This window comes from Danio aesculapii, chromosome 20, assembly GCF_903798145.1.
Source record: "Danio aesculapii chromosome 20, fDanAes4.1, whole genome shotgun sequence".
In the NCBI taxonomy this organism is placed as follows: Eukaryota; Metazoa; Chordata; class Actinopteri; order Cypriniformes; family Danionidae; genus Danio; species Danio aesculapii.
Genome location: NC_079454.1, coordinates 52,562,370 through 52,585,855, shown reverse-complemented (window position 1 = coordinate 52,585,855; position 23,486 = coordinate 52,562,370). Strand labels below are relative to the sequence as shown.

General features: G+C 37.6%; 1 protein-coding gene across 1 annotated transcript; it reads right to left on the bottom strand.

The window, feature by feature from the left end:
* Window positions 1-836: 836 nt before the first annotated feature.
* taf1a (TATA box binding protein (TBP)-associated factor, RNA polymerase I, A) lies at window positions 837-21,821 on the bottom strand. Its single transcript, XM_056445487.1, has 10 exons — window positions 21,562-21,821; window positions 19,233-19,399; window positions 16,295-16,408; window positions 15,981-16,179; window positions 13,123-13,238; window positions 11,782-11,940; window positions 11,636-11,702; window positions 8,626-8,749; window positions 6,424-6,581; window positions 837-1,517 (listed from the first exon to the last, which is right to left on the bottom strand). Exons 1-10 carry the CDS (start codon window positions 21,683-21,685, stop codon window positions 1,399-1,401), a joined length of 1,347 nt encoding a protein of 448 aa, XP_056301462.1. The 5' UTR covers window positions 21,686-21,821; the 3' UTR covers window positions 837-1,398.
* Window positions 21,822-23,486: the final 1,665 nt, after the last annotated feature.

The window sequence follows — 23,486 nt, the reverse complement described above, 5'->3', positions numbered from 1 at the left end:
AAACATGCTGGGTTGAAAAATGCTGGGTTGATTTAACTTAATATTGGGAAAATTAGAGTGTAATATCAAATTTAACCTATTATTTCATAAGGCCAACTCCAATAATTATAATAGAGCTTTTAATTTACTAGAATATTTACTCATAATAAACCAAATAACCCATTTAAACTACTGAAACAAGTTCACTCTAAAATAAAATATACTGGGTTGTTTTAACTCAACAGTGGGTCAAATGAACAAACCCATCTTTTGGGTTAAAAATATATTTAAATTTAGTTGAAAAAAAGGAACTATACTTATTGATTATTATTATTACTATAATGTTGGGATAAAAACAACCCAGCATTTTGTGTGTAAAACGCATCATGTGTGCCTCCTGCTGGACACAATATTCCACACTGACAATGCATTTACAGGACTTTAATCGTTTATATACAGTGTGTGAATATACATATATGCAAATTTGACCTTTTTGATTTATTGCAGAGCCTTCTCATTTATGGCTCCTAAACTCTGGAATAGCCTTCCTGATAACGTCCGAGGCTCAGACACACTCTCCCATGGTTCAGGATCTGTAGAGCTGCTCTTCAGTGTTTGGACTCTCAGTAATGATTATTAAACCACACTGAACTGAGCTAAACTGAACTGAACTTAAAGACTACAAACTGAATTACACTGTTCCTATTTACTATGATCTCCTATGTGAAGCTGCTATACAAATAAAGGTCAATTGAAAAAAAATTTAACAAAGCCAACTCCAATAATTATAATAAACCTTTTAATTGACAAGAATATTTACTCATAGTAAACCAAATAACCCATTTAAATGACAGAAAATATTTCACTTAAAAAAAAATCACCTGACTTCAGTTCCTAGAATACAACAGGTTTACTCTAAAATAAAATATACTGGGTTGTTTTAACACAACAGTAGGTCAAACATGAACAAACCCAACACCTGGGTAAAACAATAATTTGAATTGGAAAATAATGAGTTAACTATTATTACTATAACTACAAACTAACTAGAATTATTTAACTTATGGTTGGTCCATATTTTACCCCAAAGCTGGGATAAAAACAACCCAGCATTTTGTGTAAAACACATCATGTGCGCCTCCTGCTGGACAATAATGCACACTGACACTGCATTTCAGGACTTTAATCAGCAGACTCGTTTATATACAGTGTGAATATACATATATGCTGGGTTAATGTGACCCAATATTGGGTAAATTCTTTTTGTCAAACAATGTACACGTTTAACCCAACTTTGAGTTTATCCCGCATTAAGAACATATACTGAAAAAAACAGATTTATCTTCTTACTTTCTTTACTTTACAAAATGGAGTAAACCTGTTTGAATGGAAATCCTCTTGCTTCAAATGTAGGGGATCTCAGTTCATCAGCTCAGTAATCGCCATCTGTATTTTGTGCTGCTTCTTTTTTCTTTTCATCCTTACCTGCTGGAGGACTTCTTTCTCAGCTATTGCTGCAACTCTTAAGTATTCTCTCACTGCAAATATAACACAAACACACACGTGAGAAATACATCACTACACACAACAGCTCATGTTCACGTCAGGAATCACCTGCAGCATTAAAGGCAATGAAAATAACTACTATTTTTCACTATACATCCCCAGAGTTCTTGTATGCCAGAAGTTTCTTAAATATTATGCGAGTATGATGATGCATTTTCAACTGAAACGGAACATATCAAAAGGAGATACTTTGAAGAATGCCGAAAAGCGAAAACCTGTAACCACTGACTTTTATTGACAGTTGAAAGTTTTGTTTTTTTTGCCCTAACCATGCAAAATTATTTTATTATTTTATGTTTTAAAAACTATATATATATATATATATATATATATATATATATATATATATATATATATATATATATATATATATATATATATATATATATATATATATATATATATATATATATATATATATAGAGGAGAGAGAGAGAATGAAAAGTATTCAGCCTCCCTTAAAATCTTCACTCTGTTATATTGCAGCCATTTGCTAAAATCATTTAAGTTCATTGTTTCCTCAGTAATGTCCACACAGCACCTCATACTGACAGAAAAACACAGAATTGTGGACAATTTTGCAGATTTATTAATAAAGAAAGACTGAAATATCACAGGGTCCTCAGTATTCAGACTATTTGCTGTGACACTCATATATTGAACTCAGCTGCAGTGCATTTCCCCTGTATACATATATACATAGGCAAGTTTAGGCACATACATGCATACATATGTATACACATAGCATATACGCTTGTAAATATGTGAGGTGTGAATGTTACGGGCATTGAATATGCATCTGTAAATTGTGCTATGTTGAGTTGAGTGAGTAATGAATTTGGAAAGGAGGAGTTAAGAAAAGGAGGAAATTAAATTATAAGAATTCACAATAAAGAGAAAAAACATTAATAAAGTGGCGACTAACAGACTATATTTGATGTATCTGGAAGTTATTAGCATTTTCCACCTATAAAGAATGTTATAAGTATAAAGCTTAAAGTGGCTCAATGCATTAGAACTGTTTTAAAAGGCCAGTAAGACTCAGTAAACACATTAGTGATATACAACCAAGCACATGTGTCCAGAACACAAACATGTTGCATTTAATAACATTCTACCCGAAGAGAACCCGTCTTAAGCTAAGCTCCACTTCCAGCAGGCACCTCAAGCTCCGCCCACGCCCCGCCTTTATGCCCAGTATGATAATAAGGAATGATGGTTGGTGTCACTGACCGTTTTTACCTGTGTGTAATCACTCATTCCCTTTCCTTATGTTTCCCTACAGAGGTTTAGTAGAAAGACTGGTAGGTAAATAGATCAACAGTCTAGAGATACACTAGGGAAGGGGGTGAGCGCCAACCCGTGTATTTTTGGTGGACAGTAAGTGTAGTTTATGTAAGACATCTTTGGACGTTGAAGATTTATTTTTTCATATTTTTTGTTTATTAGACTAGATTAGAGGGGATTTGATGTTAGTAAGACTGTGTGGAAATATACATGTATATAATCTAGTTTCAAATGAACAATAATCTACATATAACCGAAAAGTTCTATTCTTTGGTTTTTGATTATATCCTTTTATTATTAGCCCAGCCATGAGAGACATTAACCTTTGACTTTCTGACTACCGGCTGAGCCAAAGTGATGCAAATGCTATGATCAGGCTTTTAACGAATCTGTCTTTGTGATACTTTCAGGCCAAAGAAAGCCCTTTTGTTGATTAACTCATCTGGTCAGTTGCTGGGCACCTATATGCTGGTTATCATGCTGACTCCAAGCCTCAATTTGCATGCTTTGTTTAACCATCTCCCCTCCTCCTAACAGGACAATATAGACAGGACAGAATTATTACTTATTGGGCCTAAATCCTGTACACAGCTGATCTCACAACTCGACCTACAATTAGAGGGATACAAAGTTAGCTTTAGCTCTACTATAAAAGATCTGGGTGTCATATTAGACAGCAATTTAACTTTTAAAAATCATATACCCCATGTCACAAAAACTGCTTTCTTTCATCTGAGAAATATCGCTAAGTTACGAAGTATGCAATCCATCTCAGATGCAGAAAAGCTAGTCCATGCTTTTATGACTTCTAGGCTGGACTACTGTAATGCACTGTTTGCTGGCTGCCCAGCATCCTCTATTAACAAACTTCAGCTAGTACAAAATGCAGCTGCCAGAGTTCTTACCAGGTCTAGAAAATTTGATCACATCACCCCAATTTTATCCTCCTTACACTGGCTGCCTGTTAAGTTTCGTATTGAATTTAAAATATTGCTTCTTACATATAAAGCTTTAAATAATCTAGCTCCTGTTTATCTAACCAATCTTCTGTCTCGCTACAATCCAACTCGCTCTTTAAGGTCTCAAAACTCAGGGCTTCTGGTAGTACCTCGAACAGCAAAGTCGAGTAAAGGAGGTCGAGCCTTCTCATTTATAGCTCCTAAACTCTGGAATAGCCTTCCTGATAACGTCCGAGGCTCAGACACACTCTCCCAATTCAAAACTAGATTAAAGACCTATCTGTTCAGTAAAGCATACACTTAGTGCACCACTTAGGGGGCTTCCACACAGGCCCTCAGACTATGCAGAGTCACTGATTCGATCCAAGACCAACGACGAGATGATCCCAAGGTTTCCATATCCTGGACCAGGCCGTATCCTGAGCAGCTACTGTGGTGGTCATGGAGGAGTGGAGAACATGAGACTGATTCCTGTGACGCTCCAGAGACAGACGAGTCTTCGCTGAGGCCATCTTCCAGCCTCCGCCATTTAGAAATTAAAATGGCCGTGCCCAATTGAGCCTGGTTTCTCTCAAGGTTTTTTTCTTCACTTTCGCCAATTAGTGAAGTTTTTTTCCCTCTCCGCTGTCGCCACTGGGTTGCATGGATCGGGATCTATAGAGCTGCGCATCGTTGGATTTGCTCTTCAGTGTTTGGACTCTCAGTAGTGATTATTAAACCACACTGAACTGAACTTAAACACTACAAACTGAACTACACTGTTCCTATTTACTATGATCTTCTATGTGAAGCTGCTTTGACACAATCTACATTGTAAAAGCGCTGTACAAATAAAGGTGAATTGAATTGAATTAGGACAGCTTGCTATTAATTTAGACATGTGCTAAAACTTGCAGACTGCAGACCTCCAATAGGCTCTTGCAGACACATGGACTTCTTGAAGATGCTGCATGACTGCAGATTAACCAACACGTCTCAATAAAGAAATTCTTCTGCTTGTTTAAGTCTCCAGGACTGGGTTCTCTGTATATTCACTCATTTATTTTTTTACAACAACTGTTTTGGTTTGGATTGTTTCTTTGCTTTAGCGCCACCCAGAGCCAGCCTTTCTCATTTATGTTTTTGTTTTTGATTGTAAATAGCTCACTTACTGCTTCACTAGTCACCACCTGTAATTACATTATTTGTACAGCAATCCTCGTTTGTGGTTGTTACTTGGAGCACTTTGAGTGTTTGTTTGAACCAGATGCTTGGTTAAGTGTGCAAACCCACTCCCTTAGATCAGTGGTTCTCAAACTTTTAAACCCGCGACCCCCATTGTAAGATCGTCAAGAACTCGCGACCCCCCACTACCAAAGCATATACAAACAATAAAAATAGCTTTTTTTTAAGCTGTTCACAATATTTTAACTATATTTACTATAGATTACAGGGCTCGAAATTAACATTTTTGCTTGGTAACACTGGTGCTTCTAACTTTAAAAATGTAGACGCACCAGCCAAAATTTAGTGGCTCACACCAATTATCGCACTGTTACTACAAGTTTTATAAACAGATTTATTGCATTTGAAAATCAACACTAATCAAAACTAACAAGCAAAAAAATAAATATGCATGCGTGAGGAAAATATGTCTTAATGAAATCCCGTTATCACAAGAAAAGACATTTTTATAACATAATTGAGTGACCAAAAGATACACGGACGGATATCCCGAAAGATATCCCACAGACTTTACAGTGAATGCTAGTTATTTTCATAGCAGACTTGAAGCCAATGGAGGTCTTTTATCCACTCTTCAATAAGTATAGCTGGTGGATTAACATTCAGCACATGATCAGTAATCAGATGTGCCAATATTTGTAGCTTTAGGTGTTTCTAAGACAAAATCTGTCAGTGTTGTTTTCATTCTCTCGTCTTCAGCGCTTTACATTTTCGCGGTTGTAGCTCCTGTCATCTGAAGACAGGAGGCGTTGACTGAGTGATTGACAGCTGATTTTAACCAATCATTCGTGTTCAGTTCTTAGAGCAGTGGGCCAATAAGAAGAGCGCGAAGGCGGGGCAAGCGTTGAAGGCTTTGTTTACTGCGGCAAGTTGACATGACAACAGTTTTAAACTGTTCCTGAGCGCTGCGTTCCAAGTACAAAGATGCATTCTGCCCGAATGTGTCCTAAATACTTTATGAATCAGTGATATCTTTTTAAAAATCTGAAAATATTAGCTTTCACTTGTAATACTGAAAAATATTTATATAATCACTGAAAATTACACAATTTTTAAATAACTCTCGCGACCCCTTGAAATTATTCTGCGACCCCCGCAGGGGTCGCGACCCCCCAGTTTGGGAACCACTGCCTTAGATTGCCCAGGGTTGTAACAGTATACCTGACATGATTCTCTCCTCTGTTATCAGTCTCACACTATTTTTCTGAAAGTCTTGATAACACCATCGAGGAGTTGTTCTGTTATTATTTCAGCAAATAGGATTGTACATATAATGATTTGTTGTGCTCTCCCATTCACTGCGCTCTGAGTTTACCAACTATGATGATTTCTGCAGCTGAGAAACCCGCAAATGTGAAAAGACTCCATTATACACACGTGAAAGTTTTGGACCTGCTGATACACTCACTGTTTTCATTGATGATCCGCAGACAGTCCTTCTTGATGATCATCATAAGTTTATGGTTGTCCATCCAGTCTTTGAGGCCGATGAAGTCTCTGAAATGTAAAGGCACCCAGAGCGAACGCCGCACCTTCCACTCCTTCTGTATCATCTCCTGCCACTTCCTGAAATCAACATCAACGCAACCAATGAGCAACAAAACACAACCGACACCTACTATTTATACAGCCGAATACAAAATTATACACCCTCCTGTGAATATTTCCCAAATGCCGTTTAATATAGACCCAATTTCTTAGCCCATTCTGTGGTACCTAATCTGCGCTCAAGTGTTTTTGAAGCCATGTCCATACACAGATGTAACTGAGAGGATGGTACATTTGAAAAGTGTTCAGATCTACTATGTGGGGATTTTCATTTCTGTGTGATTTTCTCATCTTTAAATTGTTTAAAATTTAATTGATAAACTTTCTATCTTCTCACACAAAGGAAGATATTCTGAAGAATGCTAGAAAAAACACCATTGACTTCCATAGAAACTTTTGTTCTTACTATGGATGTCAATGGCAGCTTTTTTCCAGCATTCTGCAGAATATCTTAGTTTCGTGTTTAACACAAGAAAGAAACATTGAAAGTTGATCTTTATTTGAGTTTAAGTATACAAAGAGGAATATTTTTATTTTTTGGTGTAATTCCCTTTGCATTAATTTGAAAAATAAACAAATCAATCAATAAATAAATAAAATGTGTATTTTCCTCCTTAAAGGTTCTGTGAAAATAAAAATATATATATTTTTAGATGTTAGTTAAGGATATACACTCGCCGGCCACTTTATTAGGTACACCTGTGCAACTGCTCAACGCAAATTTCTAATCAGCCAATCACATGGCAGCAACTCAATGCATTTAGGCATATAGACATGGTCAAGGTGATCTGCTGCAGCTCAAAGTGAGCATCAGAATGGGGAAGAAAGGGGATTTAATTGACTTTGAACATGGCATGGTTGTTGGTGCCAGACGGGCTCGTCTGCGTATTTCAGATACTGCTGATCTACTGGGATTTTCAGGCACAACCATCTCTAGGGTTTACAGAGAATGGTCTGAAAAAGAGGCCATTCGGTGGACGCAAATGCCTTGTTGATGCCAGAGATCAGAGGTCAGAAGATTGGAGAAATGTTGCCTGGTCTGATGAGTCTTGATTTCTGCTGCCACAATTTGGCATCAAAACATAAAAACATGGATCCATCCTGCCTTGTATCAAAGGTTCAAGCCGGTGGTGGTGGTGTAACGGTGTGGGGGATATTTTCTTGGCATACTTTGGGTCCATAAGTACCAATTGAGCATCGTGTCAATGCCACCGCCAACCTGAGTATTGTTGCTGACCATGTCCATCCCTTTATGACCACAATGTCTCCATCTTCTGATGGCTACTTCCAGCAGGATAACGCACCATATCATAAAGCGTGAATCATCTCAGACTGGTTTCTTGAACATAAAAATGAGTTCACTGTACTCAAATGGCCTCCACAGTCACCAGAACTCAACCCAACAGAGCACCTGTGGTCAGATGTGAGCAGATGTGGTCGAACGTGAGATTGGCATCATGGATGTGCAGCCGACAAATCTGCAGCAACTATCATGTCAATCAATATGGAGCAAAATCTCTGAGGAATATTTCCAATACCTTGTTGAATCTATGCCACGAAGGATTAAGGCAGTTCTGAAGGCAAAAGAGGGTCCAACCCGGAACTAATAAGGTGTAGCTAATAAAGTGGCCGGTTAGTGTATAAATGATCCAAAACATTGAAAAATTCACATTTGAAGATATAAACCTGATAAACATCCAATGTTTGTCACTCCAGTGTAAATGGATCAATGACTTATTCACGTCACCTTTTGACCAATCAAATGCTCTCTAGTATCTGACATGCCCCGCCCACTTCTCATTGGCTTTTCATTTGATGTGCTTGAGCTCAACCACTCTCACTGGCAGAGCTGTGAGAAATACAAAACACATTATTAGCTCTTTTTCAAAAAGGGGAGGAGCTACACTATGTCCAACCCTCTTTCAGGTTTCAGTTAAGATTACGTCAAACATCGAATTAAAAAAAAATGCACATTTCAAAGTGCTTCACGGGACCTTTAGCAATGCCATTTTGACTCACTCTGACTTATTTTCCAGAACATTACATGTTAGCAAAAACTTACTTCTGTCTAATTTTCTTCAAAATTCTATAAAGGCATTCCCAAGCTCTAACATCAGTTTTCCAGCTGGAAAACTCCAGAAGGTCCATGCAAACAGTGAGAGCTTCTTCAGTGTCACTCCTTTCCACTAGAAAAGCAAGCAGAAACACTTTTAAGGTCTCTAATTTGATACATTTCAGGCATTGACTGTGATGAGTAATGCAGTAAACAACAACAACAACAACAACAACACATGCACCACAAACAACACAGAACATCTTAATAGGCTGTGTAACCAATACCAATTCATTAATTCATTGATTTCCCTTCAGCTTAGTCTCTATTTCAGAGGTCGCCACAACTATACCAGCATATGTTTTACATAGCGGATGTCTTTCCAGCCGCAACCTGGTACTGGGAAAACTTGCATGCACTCTCATTCACACACACACTCATACACTACAGCCAATTTAGTTCATCCAATTCCCCTATAGCGCATGTGTTTGGACTGGAGCACCCGGAGGAAACCCACACCAACACGGGGAGAACATGCAAATTTCACACAGAAATGCCAACTGGCCCAGCCGGGACTCGAACCAGAGACCTTCTTGCTGTGAGGTAACAGTGCTAACAACTGAGCCACCGTGACACCCCCAATACCAACTGACCCTTCGCTAAGCCACACCAAAAAACCACCACCCACCAATCGTGGCTTAGCAACCGTAGCTATGCGCAGGGGCTCTGTCAAGCTTTCGAGCGAGGGAAACAAGTCAAAGCGTTGTGCATTAGGATTGTGCAAATCTGACACCCGGTTTCCTTAAAGTTTGGACAGGGTGGTGGATAAAACCAAAAACCCAAGAGGAGAAATGCCAGTGTGGATCAAGCTGTGTGAGGAGCGCTAAAGGAGCGGAGATAAGTTGGTTTTGTTTTGATATTCATGACACATTCAGTGATAGACCGACGGCAATAACTTACACACCTCTTACTCTAAACACAGATCTAAACCGTGTTTCCTACAAAAATACAAAGCAGGTTCTGTTTCACAGCTGTCTTTTTTTCCACTCGATATTGTGAGCGCTGCTCCGGTCATACTAATAAAAATCATATTTCCATCGGTTTCAAGCTCCGGATATTTGAAATTTACAGAGACCCAGAAGGGACGTGATGGAGAAAAAAAAAAAAAGGGTGAAAAAAAAAAATGGATGGGAGAAAAAAAAAAAAGTGTGATAGGTAAACATATTTTTGAAAGTTTTGCGTTCTCCATAGACTGTAAAATATATGGACGTCACCCATAGGTTTCTGAACATTGCAAAAGAAGCTACAAGTAGGCGCGGCCAACCGTCGCCATTTTGTTCGCGCGTCATCGCACCCACGGCGGGATACCAAACAAGGGCAAAGAGGCGGAGAGTGAGCGGAGCTACAGACACGTGCTGGCACTTTGCTTAGACCTGGCAGACAGACTTTACTTTGGGAGAAACTCTTAATACTTTATTACCACGAAGCATTGCTCTTATGACGTTTTTCTACAGGAGGATAATTACTTCCAAACACTTCAGATATAGTCTGTGTTAGTAAATGCAAGACTATTGATGAAATGCAGCACCACAGCACTGTATGACAACGCTTCAGATGACTGTTCTAGAGCCTACAGCTAATCAATCTGTCAGAATCTGGAGTGCTTTACGGGTCTAAAGAAAAATATTAATGATAAATGATCTTAAATAAAACAAATACATTTATAGAGATGGTATACAAGTATATAACTTTACTCACATGGGAAACAGAGACCACATGAATGGTTTGTGAGCACAATTAAGTGCACACAGCATCCCATATCATCTGGTAATTGTAAGAAATAAGTCCAAAAGGCAGCTGACTGTGTAAAACTACATAAAACAAAACAAAAATACGATGAATATGCCGAGATCAGTGGCTAATCTGCCGGATTCAGCTGAGGTGAAGTGACGGCGACCAGCGAGACCTAGCTGTCTCTCAAGTGGCCACGCCCTTAATTAAGCAAACTTAATATAACCTAATATAAAAGAAACAGATGAGTTATAAAAAAAAATTGACCCCCTCACAGTTGTCATGGAGGGTAATAATAGCTAAATGAACCAAAATCGTTCTTTGTACCAGGCTGTAAACACCTTTTTTTCTGCTGTAAAGTTGGCCATTTTAACAGTGGGCTAAATTGCAATTTGCTCTATTATGGAGCCAGGACTAGCGGAATTTTGATGAATTGCAGTTTAAGTTACTTCCGTATTGGCTTCACGAGGGAGAGCGGGAGGTTGCCGCTTGGTTATCTCGCAAATATGTTGCTCGACAAACACAGCTTCATACATGACAACCCTCCCATTTTTGCCTGATTGTCCTGTATTTTACCATTATATCCTATTATTAGGAATTTTTCCATATTTCTCTCATATTTTTAAACTTGAACGCTTGTTGAAATGAATATAAAAATGTCTGCATTCACTTTCTTTTTATTAAAGCTGCGTGTTGATCAGCGCCCCTCATATGCAGCCTCTGAATCAGTGAATGCATGTATACAGCTAATTTTAAATTAGTTTGAACAAACATCTTTTTTTTGTATTGGATACCACTGTTTTATCATAGAAAGTCTTTAAATAAATGTAAAAACATTATTAGAATACAATATTTTTACCACTTTAGTTTCCAATTTCTATCTATCAGTAACTTCCATCCATCCATCCATTAAAAAGACTTAAAATGCTAAACAATATATATTTGAGAATTATTTAATTATTGAAGATTTTTTAGTTCGCTTAAATTCTATACAAGTTATTGTATTTAATTAAAATATTCAAGCATTTCATTTAAAATTGTTGATGTTCACAGAAGCTAATAATATTAAAAAGCGACAAGCAGTTTTAAGCTTTGCATTTCTTCTGCCAACGCAACAAAACTGAAGCACATCATGATCTAAAAACTGAAATACGTACACTCAACACTGCTTAAAACCACATATCAATGTGCTAAAAACATTAAAACAGCGTGTGTTTTCTGTACGTACAGGTTGCCAGCAGGAGATTGCAGAGCTCCAGCATCAGCTCATGACTCGGGACTAAAGAGTACAGAATCTGAACAGAAGAAAAGCAGAAATAAATGAATCCTCCAATGAGAAACTTGACATTTATTCTCCAGCTGAATCTTTCATACCCTCAATGTGCTGATGAGCTTTTCCTCTGGAGCGTTGTGTCTCTTTAGGAACTGGTACAGATAAGCATGAGCGTTTGGGTTTGATGGAAACTCCTTGTTGTAAGCGTAATTCTCCAGAGCCTCTAGAGCGCTCTCCTCCTGCTTATAAAACTCCAACATCTGCACACAAACATGTTAGGAAAAGCTTAGATGAGTGAGGAATAATGGATTGAATTATTGGAAAACAGCGCACACCTGAGGAATAATGGTCACTCCGCTTTACTGAATCAATTATTATACAATAATTCAACAGATCAGAGTCAATTATTCTGCTTATATTAAATTCCCCACAGCTAAATCCACTGTTCAGATGTAGTATTCGAGAAGTTGTTTGTCAGGTTTTTGTCCTCAGACTGCTCCTGTGTGTAGCACTAGTTTCTTCCACATCTCCTTCAAAGCCTTCTGTTGAGTTTTGATGTGATGTTTGACTGTTGTAGCTGTAAAATGAACTCAAATCATTCAGTGTAGTGATATGAAGCTGTAATGCGCTCAAAACCTGCCGGAACTACTTGTGCATTTGTCTGAACATAACCAAACACTTTTGAATGCTCACCAGCCAATGGTATTTGTTTTATCGGTTTAATTATTTCATTCATGCTGTTTTCATTAAGGTACTAACTTATTCTAAGGATGCACCAAATATTCAGCCAGAGAAAGATTTATCACCAAAACAACACGGTCGAAACAGTAAGTTGTGATAACGCCAGGGGCGTCGCTAGACCCAATTCACTGGGGCATGTGCCCCAGTAAAAATCTCCAGTGCCCCAGTAAATGCATTGAGATATGATTTACTTCATATGCAAGTGTATTTATTAAGACTGGTAATTCCGAAATAAAGATGATATTCTCTTTGTGCAACCGAACCAACGCTGGTGAAAGCAATGTGTTTAACCAAAAAGCAAAGTGAAGCATCTCCACGTGTGCACAGAGAACCCGATACATGAGAACCCAAAACATAATCTGTGGGTACACTCAGTAAACAGCGGTGAGTTCGGTGAACTGATGACCTTCACGGACAATCACAGTCATCTCTGTTAAGCACACGAACACACTGGCCAATCAGCGCTGTTTAAGAACGCACTCAACAGCGCTCAAATGTTAGCGGGAAATGGACGTAAAATTTTAGTACAGATTGGTACCGAATTCCAGTATCGTGACGACCCAAATATCTAGTTGAGCTGCGTTAGTCACGTAATACGTGTATTACATGTGTCCCATGAGACATCTGCTTGGACCCTGGCCATTCTTGAAATAAAAGTTTGAGAACCACTGCTATAGAGATACGGGAAATGTAGATCTCACATTAATGTAGCTCAGCACAAACGGGTCCCAGATTCCAGGCAGACTGATGATATCCTTTAGAGTCACTGACGCCTGTCTGAAGTAACTGTGCATCTCATGATTACTGCTCAGCTCCTCTGAAACACAAAACATGCACAACAACAAAATCAACTCACTCTACAGACATATTATATGACACAACAAGAATATTAACAGGGACCTATTTTTACAAGACGTAAAATAAGTCACTGATGTCCCTAGAGTGTGTGTGTGTGAACTTTCAGCTCAAAATACCACACAGATAATGTTTTCTAACTCTCTGAAACTGCCCCTGTCAGGCTTTAATCCAAAGTGTGGCGTTTTGGTGACTGTCGCTTTAAAGGGCACCTATGGTGAAAAATCTACTTTTCAAGCTGTTTGGACAGACATACGTGTAGATATAGTGTATAGACCGTCATATTGGGGTGATATAAACACAAAACAACAGACAATTTTATTACAGAGGGAAGCGTTTTACATTTACACACTTAATACTTTATTCCCGAGAGGATTCAATTTGGATTTTGATTTAAAATCCTTTTTGTAAGTGTATTTCTATTCTATCCTGTTATATACTAAATATGTGTACACAATTGTTTTCCCCTAGTCCTTGTGGTTGATTGATGTGATTTTGTGCAAGTGTGATGCGCTAGATTTATATATTGAATACTCTGTCTCCGAGGAAGTTAAGTTAAAATTTGCATTTGTATTTTAAATCTTTTTTGTAATAGTATGTATGCATCTCATATTGTCATATATATATTATTGTATGTAAATGCTCCTGTTTGTTGGCTTGTTGGCTGATTGTGATGATTGACTGCAGGTGCTGTGTAGAGTTGTTTCACTATTTCTTGAGTACTTCCATTTGTAATTCTTTACCTGATGAAGACCATGTTGGTCGATACGTTGTGACATTAAAAATTTCTTTGAGAGCTAAAGTGGCAGTATGCCGATTTTCTTTTTCTACTAGTGATATAAACACACCCAGTCCTTTTTTTTTCAATTTAACAACATAAAAAAAACGGTGGACCAATTGGAGCGGTTTTCAGACCGACCGCAACTTGACATAGGAGTGCGGTCGTCCCGCCCACCGAATTGATTGACAGCTGCATAACATGTCCCGGTAGTCACATGTATAATCATATCAACAAGACCAGACGTGCGCAAAGCAACCGGGAATAAAAGGTGTGTTCAGTTCGCTAGGATCATCAATCATCATCAAATGTGATCAAGAGTGAGTTGTAATGAATTACAGCGATTTAGCTTAGCTTTACTTCATCACCACAGCCGCATGTCAGAACAGTTAAAAAGGAAGACGCCTCAATCCCGCTTTGTGGACGTTAAGTCAGTGTGTGTGTGTCTGCGCTGTGTATCTGTGTGTGTGTGCGTGTGAACTTTGTAACGACATTGTGTGTGACTCATTGATGCAACAGCACAACAAATACTCATTGGTAAAGTTCTTACTGTAGTATTTCTCACAAACGCTACGTGAGATCTGCTTCCTTTAAGTCTGTCTGTTGTCTGACGCAGCCGAGGGAGGAGATTAAGGCACGCAGAAAGTCACGTAGAAACGGTAGACGGAGAGGACTAGCCTTAAAGGCACAGTACAACAAAAATGCCCCCCTAGTGCAAAAATGTATCAAATAGAATCTTGTAAAAGGTATAATAAAAAAATCTGATGGGTGTTTTGAGCTGAAACTTTACAGACACATTCTGAAGAGGCAAAACACATTAAATTTGAAAAAAGGGCTAACCTAGGTGCCCTTTAAATTCAAATGAGTAGAGAAGAGGGGTGAGGCTACAAACGCCTGTGTGTCAGCATAGTGTAACGCCTTGGCTCACTCAGGAAGGCAAAAGGATCGCAGGATTTATCAAACACGTAGATTTATTTACAAACACTCACTTTGAAGGACACTGATAAGACAGGAGATGCAGAAATGACATAGGGTGATGATAAAGCATAACTAAAAATAACAGACAATGGACTGACTAAACACAGGGATATATAAATACACATGACGGAAACTAATGACTAAAGCTGCGGTCACACTAGAGTGAGCTTGTGAAATTCTGTAGTACGGCGCAGCGAAAAGGGGTGGGATTAAACAAGATGATTAGACATTTAAAAAAGCAAGCGATTGCTCCATATTTTACATTTCTGTCCAGAGATGTCATGTTTGATCCTCGATGGGTCTCACGCAGTCAAGTGATGTGATTTCGCAGGTCAGAGTTCACCAAGCTTGAACTTTACAGCGCAGTGAACTGCGTAAACTTAACGCACAAACTTGCATTCCCGGTCTGACGCATTCACGTGCATATGAATGTAAGTCTATGGGGAGAAAAGTCCAGTGTGACCGCAGCTTAACAGGGGAGAGACACAGGTGAAACTGATGAACATTAACAAATGGCGGGAACTAGAACAAAGGGGTCACATGATGAAAAACAAACACACATGGAGAATAAAAGCAAGGGTGAAGATCACATGACGAAAACATGGAACACAGGTCCCGACACATAGTGGCAGATTCAAAACAGAGCTAACATTATCGCTCTCCCCCTCTGATGACACGTACATAGGCAGAATGTCAATCAAAGTGTTTCTGCAGACTATTTATCAAGTGTGATTATAAAAAACAGAATTAGAGGCTGGTTATATTCACACACTGTTGCCACACAACTGCGTTTAAACACCATATCGAAGTCATTTTTTCATTATAAGTCCCCTTTAATTATAATAATATTATATTTATTATATTTATTTATGGGCCTTTAGCCTAAGTTTGAATGCACAACAGAGCACTTCAGGCGAGATTTTCTAATGTCAGTGTATTAAATGTTACCGTTTTCAGACACAGAGGACTTCTTCTCGCTCCAGATCAAGTAATCTAGTAAGCCGCAGTAGGCTGTGATCAGCGTTTTGCTCAGTGATTGAGATCGGGATGTCTTTCCGTATCTCCAGCTCTCTGCGATGGAAAGCTGCCGTTTGGCTTCATCCATCTGTCCATTTAGCAGGAGATGATAGCAGTGCTCCAGACTAATCTACAACAATCACAAATAAACCAATCACATGCTAATAATAATGCAAACTGGGGCCACATTGGCAAGACATGCTAGACATTGAGTAAATGTTGAACGAGAGTTTAATAATGTGTACCTTTGAGAAGTTGATGACCCCCACGTTCTTCAGCTGTTCATATAAACCGTTGAAATCTTCAGTGCTAGCGTTTGGGAGATGATGCAGAATTTCTATGCCCAATCTCCACAAGATCTGATGGACAATTATTTACACAGCATTAAAACACGCTGCGTATGGGGGAGATTCAATCTAGCTAATCTATCATTCTACTTATTAAACATTTCATCCATCTATCAATCATTCCATCTTTCAATTCATCCATCCATTAATCCACAAATACATCATTCAATCAATCATAGTCATCCATACTCCATTTCATTCATCCATCCATCCATTAACTGTTTCATCTATCATCCATACATCAATCCACAAATCCAATCAATCCATCCATCAGTTCATCCATCCATATTACATTTCATTCATCAACCCCTCTACCATTTTATCTATCCATGCCTCTTCCATTTCATCCAACCATCTTCCATTTCATTTATCCATTTATTATTTCATCTAGTCATCCATCCTCCATTTCATCCATCCAATCCACAAATCCATCATTCAATCAATACATTATTAATCCATCCATCATTCCTTCCATCCATCCATCCATATTCCATTTTATCCATCTATCAACCATTTCATTCATTCATTCATGTACCATTTCATCCATTATCCATCAACCAATCAACCTTTCATTGCAACTATTCATCCGTCCATCAATCTACAAATCCATCATTCAATCCATTCATCCATCTTTCATTTCAACCATCCATTCCCCCATCAATCCACAAATCCATCCATCTATTTATCAATAGTCCATTTCATTCATCCATCCTTCTACCATTTCACCTATCATCCATCCATCAATCCACAAATTCATCATTCAATCTATCCATCTATGCATCCATATTCCATTTTATTCATCCATCCATCTACCATTTATCCACAAATCCATCATTCAATCAATACATCTATTCATCCATCCATCCATATTCCATTTCATCATCCATCTACCACTTCATTTAGTCATCCATCCTCCATTTCGTCCATTCATGTACCATTTCATCCATCATCCATCCATCTTTCATTTCATCCATCCATCCACAATTCAATCAATACACCCATTTATCCATCCATCATTCCTTTCATCCATTCATATTGCCTTTCATTCATCCATTTCATCTAGTCATCTATCCACTATTTCATCCAATTATGTACCATTTCATCTATCATCCACTCATCAATCCACAAATCCATCATTCCATCCATCCATATTCCATTTCATCCATCCATCAACCATTTCATCTAGTCATCCATCCTTCATTTCATCCATTCATGTACCATTTAATCCGTCATCCAGCCATCTTTCATTTCATCCATCCATCAATCAATCCACAAATCTATCATTCAATACATCTATTCATCTATCCATCAATCCTTCCATCCATCCATATTTTATTTCATCCATCCATCGACCAATTCGTTTAGTCATCCATCCTTCATTCATTTCATCCATTCGTGTACCATTTCATCCATCATCCATATTTCCACTATCCATCCATCATTCAATCAATCCATTTATCCATCTTTCATTTCACCTATCCATTCACCCATCAATCTATCCATCTATTTATCAATAGTCTATTTCATTCATCCATCCTTCTATAATAGTCTATTTCATTCCATCCATCCATCCACAAATCCATCATTCAATCTACCCATCCATGCATTCATATTGCATTTTATTCATCCATCCATCTACCATTTCATCTAACTATGCATCTTCCATCCATGTACCATTTCATCCATCTTTCAGTTCATCCATCCACCCACAAATCCATCATTCAACCAATACATCTATCCATTCATCATTGCTTCCATCCATCCATACTTCATTTCATCCATCCATCTACCATGTCATTCATCATCCATCCACCAATCCATCTTTCATTTCAACTATCCATCCATCCAATCCACAAATCCACCATTCAATCCATCCATCTAATCATCCATAGTCCGTTTCATTTATCCATCCATCTACCATTTCATCTAATCATTCATCTTCAGTTACATCCAATCAAATTACCATTTCATCCATCCATCACTCAATCCATCGATCCATCCATCTATAATTCCATTAATCATTCAATCCATCCAACTATAATTCAATCCATCAATCTATTTATCAATCTATAATTATCCATCCATGCATCTATCAATCCACAAATTCTACTCATCTATCCATATAATATTCAATCCATACATTTAAAATCCCATAATTCCATCAAACAACCCATCTGTCTATTATTCACCCATCTATAATTTCATCCATCCAATCAACCCATGTACCTATTATTCACCCATCTATAATTTCATCCATCCATCAATCTTTCATTCCATCATTCAGTCTATCATTCTATCCATCCATTCATCTATTATTCAATCCATCTATCTTTAATTACATCTATCATTCAATCCATCTATTCATCAATATATTATTTCATCCATTCATCTATCATTCAATTCATCAATCTATAATTCCATCCATTCATCATTCAATCCATCCATTTATTCATTAATTTTCCATTTCCTTCATCCATCGACCATTTCATCATCCAATCATCATTCCATCACTCAATGCATGATTCAATCAATCCATTTGTTAATCAATCTACCATACCATCCATCTATCGATTTATTTATCCATCCATCATTCAATCTATCTACTACGCTATCTATCGATGCAAAACCATTTCCAATTATTGGCCAGTAATAATTGTAAACAAATTCAGAAGCAAATACATTGATATGTCATTCAATTGATTAAATGTATTTGTGCATAGAAGCAACACTATGCAACATTATGACCAGAGTCACTATCAAAACAGGAGAATGCGACATGTTCATCACTGATATTAAAGGCATAAGTTCTCAGAGAAGTGTGTGAGTGAGTGTGTACCTCCGCAACCACAGACTGATAACTATGGTACGTTTTGGCCTCCAGTGTCTGAATGTAAGAGTTGAAATATCCCACAGCCTCCTGCCACTGATGATGCAGCATCGCTTCTCTCAGCAGCTTTAGACACTTTCTGTTGCACTTCAGAAAGTAGCTCGCTGTGAAAATACCTGAAAAGACAAACTAAAATATTCAATAATCCAATATTTGGACTAGGGCTGCACAATATATCGTTTCGGCATCTATACTGAATTGTGCGCATTTGAGCAGGATCTTCAATGTTCAGCTTATTATTTGCATGTGATTTTTTAATGCCTGTTTGAGTTATTAGGCAAGTTTAAAACACCACTGAGGGAATTGTCTTTATATCGCAATATATATCGTAACTAAATATCACAATATTGTTTTTTCCAATATCGTGCAGCCATAATATGGACCTCACATTTCCGGGTTTCTACGTAGCAGAAGTAGTCATAGTGAGTAGCTTAGAATTCTGACTTAACTCAGAATTGTGACTTTATTACTCAGAATTGCGACTTTATAACTCAGAATTGCAACTTTAAAAGTCGAAATTCGGACTTCATAACTCGGAATTGCGACTTAACTCGGAATTGCGACTTTATTACTCAGAATTGCAACTTAATAACTCGGAATTGTGACTTAACTCGGAATTGCGACTTCATAACTCAAAATTCTGACTTTTTAACTTGGAACTCTGACTTTATAACTCGCAATTCTGACTTTATATCTTAGAATTCTGACTTAACTCGGAATTGTGACTTCATAACTCAAAATTGTGACTTCATAACATAAAATTGCGACTTTACCTCGGAATTGTGACTTCATAATTCAGAATTGTGACTTTATAACTCAGAATTGCAACTTTAAAAGTTGAAATTCTGACTTAACTTGGAACTCTGACTTTATAACTCGCAATTCTGACTTTATATCTTAGAATTCTGACTTAACTCGGAATTGCGACTTTATAACTCGGAATTGCGACTTTATAACTCGGAATTGCAACTTTATAACTCGGAATTGTGACTTAACTCGGAATTGTGACTTCATAACTCAAAATTGTGACTTCATAACTCGGAATTGCAACTTTAAAAGTCAAAATTTTGACTTTTTAACATGGAACTCTGACTTTATAACTCGCAATTCTGACTTTATATCTTAGAATTCTGACTTAACTCGTAATTGTGACTATTACTCAAAATTGCAACTTTATAACTCGGAATTGCGACTTTATAACTTGGAATTGCGACTTTATAACTCGGAATTGTGACTTCATAATTCAGAATTGTGACTTTATAACTCGTAATTGCGACTTTAACTCGGAATCATGACTTCATAAATCAGAATTGTGACTTCATAAATCAGAATTGTGACTTCATAATTCAGAATTGTGACTTCATAATTCAGAATTGTGACTTCATAATTCAGAATTGTGACTTCATAATTCAGAATTGTGACTTCATAACTCGGAATTGCGACTTTATAACTCGGAATTGTGACTTTATAACTCGGAATTGCGACTTTATAACTCGGAATTGCGACTTTATAACTCGGAATTGCGACTTTAAACGTCGAAATTCTGACTTTTTAACTTGGAACTCTGACTATATAACTTGCAATTCTGACTTTATATCTTAGAATTCTGACTTAACTCGGAATTGTGACTTACTCGGAATTGCAACTATAGCTCGGAATTCTGACTTTATAACTTGGAATTCTGACTTAAATCAGAATTGCAACTTTATAACTCGCAATTCTGACTATATATCTCAGGATTCTAACTTAACTCAGAATTTTAACTATAACTCGGAATTGCATATTTATAACTCAGAATTGACTTTATAATTTATTTTTACATTCTATTTTGTTATTTTATTCGGTGGCTGGAACGGGCTTTTATACGTTTGACATCAGAAAGTGTTTGTCATGAGTAAAATTTGATAGATATTTGATTTTCCCCGCTTGTTGTTAAGGCAACGTTACATTAAGCCACGTTAAGCTTTTTTGACTTCAATTGGGGAGAAAATGCTTAATGTAATGTTTTTCACTTTATCTATGGAATTGGGGGGTCGTTCTTTTTACAGTAGTTGTGGTTAACTGCAAGTAGTTTGACAGAAATTTGGGCTTCTCTGGTTGATGTTTAGGTGCATTAACTCACGTTAAATGTTTGAGAATGTCCCTCAAAATCCCAGCTTAATCTCTTATCTTATTTGTGTGCAACAGCCCTCCGAAACACGAAAACAAGTAACTTTACACGTATTCTGGGTGCATTATAATGGCTAGAGTAAACATGAGGGTGTAAATGAAACTTTACCTCTGTCTTTAACTGGACTGTGAAGCTGGACTGGTCTTTTCAGCCGTTGCCGATGTTCACTTTCATCTTGTGTAAAATCCGCGTGTGTTTCTGCAATGTTGAGCTCAGCTTCGATGTCATCCATATCTCAGTGCAATACAGCGACTGGCCTTCCTATTCAGATGACGATGAACGATGTATGAATGAAATATATTATTATAAACACTACTCACTCACTAAATAGCGCACGTGTGGCTTGTTTGGACATGTGAGGATGTGAACAAAACTCTTCTTCAAAAAAACAAGCGGTGATCGTGGTAAGTCACAGCGCCGCCTGCAGCACTGGGGGATTGAAAGAAAACACGCTCAGGTTTATTAATCGATTATTAGATGATTGTTTACGTTCTTTTACTATTATTTAGTAATCAATTCCCCTATAGCGCATGTGATTGTACTGTGGGGGGAAACCGGAGCACCCGGAGGAAATCCACGCCAATAGTGACCTCCATCCATAAACGCCAACTGACTCAAACCAGCGACCTTCTTGCAGTGAGGTGATAGTGCTAACCACTGAGCCACCATGCCTGAAATATTAAATTTTACTATTCATTTGGTAACACTTTATTTTAAAGTATAATTTACTCTATTAAAAACCCTTAACTAAGACTTTTAGCTCAATAAATGATTAATTTGCTGCTTATTAATAGTTCATAAGGTATAGTTTGGTTTATGTATTGATTAGGAATGTAGAATAAGATGATTTAAGTTAACATCATATATACTTAATAATAATCCAATCGTTCCTTCATTCATTTTCTTTTCGGCTTAGTCCCTTTATTAATCTGGGGTTTCCACAGGCGAAGGAACCGCCAACTATTTCAGCTATTATGTTTTACGCAGTGGATGTGCAGTGGGGGGGGGGGGGGATTCGTCCACCTCACTTTTAGAGACAGACCATTTAGAAACAGGTGATTAATAATTATATGAACATATGATCTCATACAGCCGTCCCCCCCACTTTTAAAATGTCCGCTACGCCCCTGGTTTATAGTGTTAATTGTAACCATTATTAATTATTTGACCTTATTAATTTAGGTCAAAGAAAATGTAAAAGAGAGTGTAATAAACATTTGCCTTCTGAATAAGAAAATTATCAAGCAAAGCTAGTTTAATCATTCAAAAACAAAATCAATTATTTAAATTAGCGATGCAATGTCAGACACAATGCACTCAAATGGAGCGAGTGATGTCACTGTGAGGGGGTAGGGTTAGGGGTGGGGTTAGGTGAGCCCATTAAAAAGCATTGGATGCAGCTCAGATTGCACTGCGCCGAGTCTGCAGCCAGACCCCTCTCGTTTCCCTTTGATGGGTTGCAGCTGGAAGGGCATCCGCTGCGTAAAACAGCTGGATGAGTTGAGAGGGGTCTGGCTGCAGACTCAGTGCAATGCAATCTGAGCTACATCCAATGCATTTTAATGGGCTCACCTAACCGTCACAGTGACGTCACTCACTTCATTGAGTGCACTGTGTCTGACATTGCATTGCTGAGCGATGCAATCTCAGCTTGCATCATAAGGCTGCATCCAGATACTATTGGGCGGTTCATTTTGCTGTGGTGACCCCTGATTAATAAAAGGACTAAGCGGAAAAGAAAATGAATTAATATATTTAAAATAAAAATAATAATTACTACAGTTTTTAACATACTATAGTACAGTGTATTATACTGTATATTTTATAGTATTTACAGCTTTTTGCCACAGGATACTGTAGTATTAACTATAGTGAACTGAGATATACAATTATTAATTTAACAGTTTGTTTAACTGTCAATGTTTTTCAATAAATATTAAAATTGGTCTTTTTATTTGTTTTCTTATCTCTTTATTTAGTTTTTGATGTCATCTCAACAAATAAATAGATAAAAATTAAATGACATCACAATA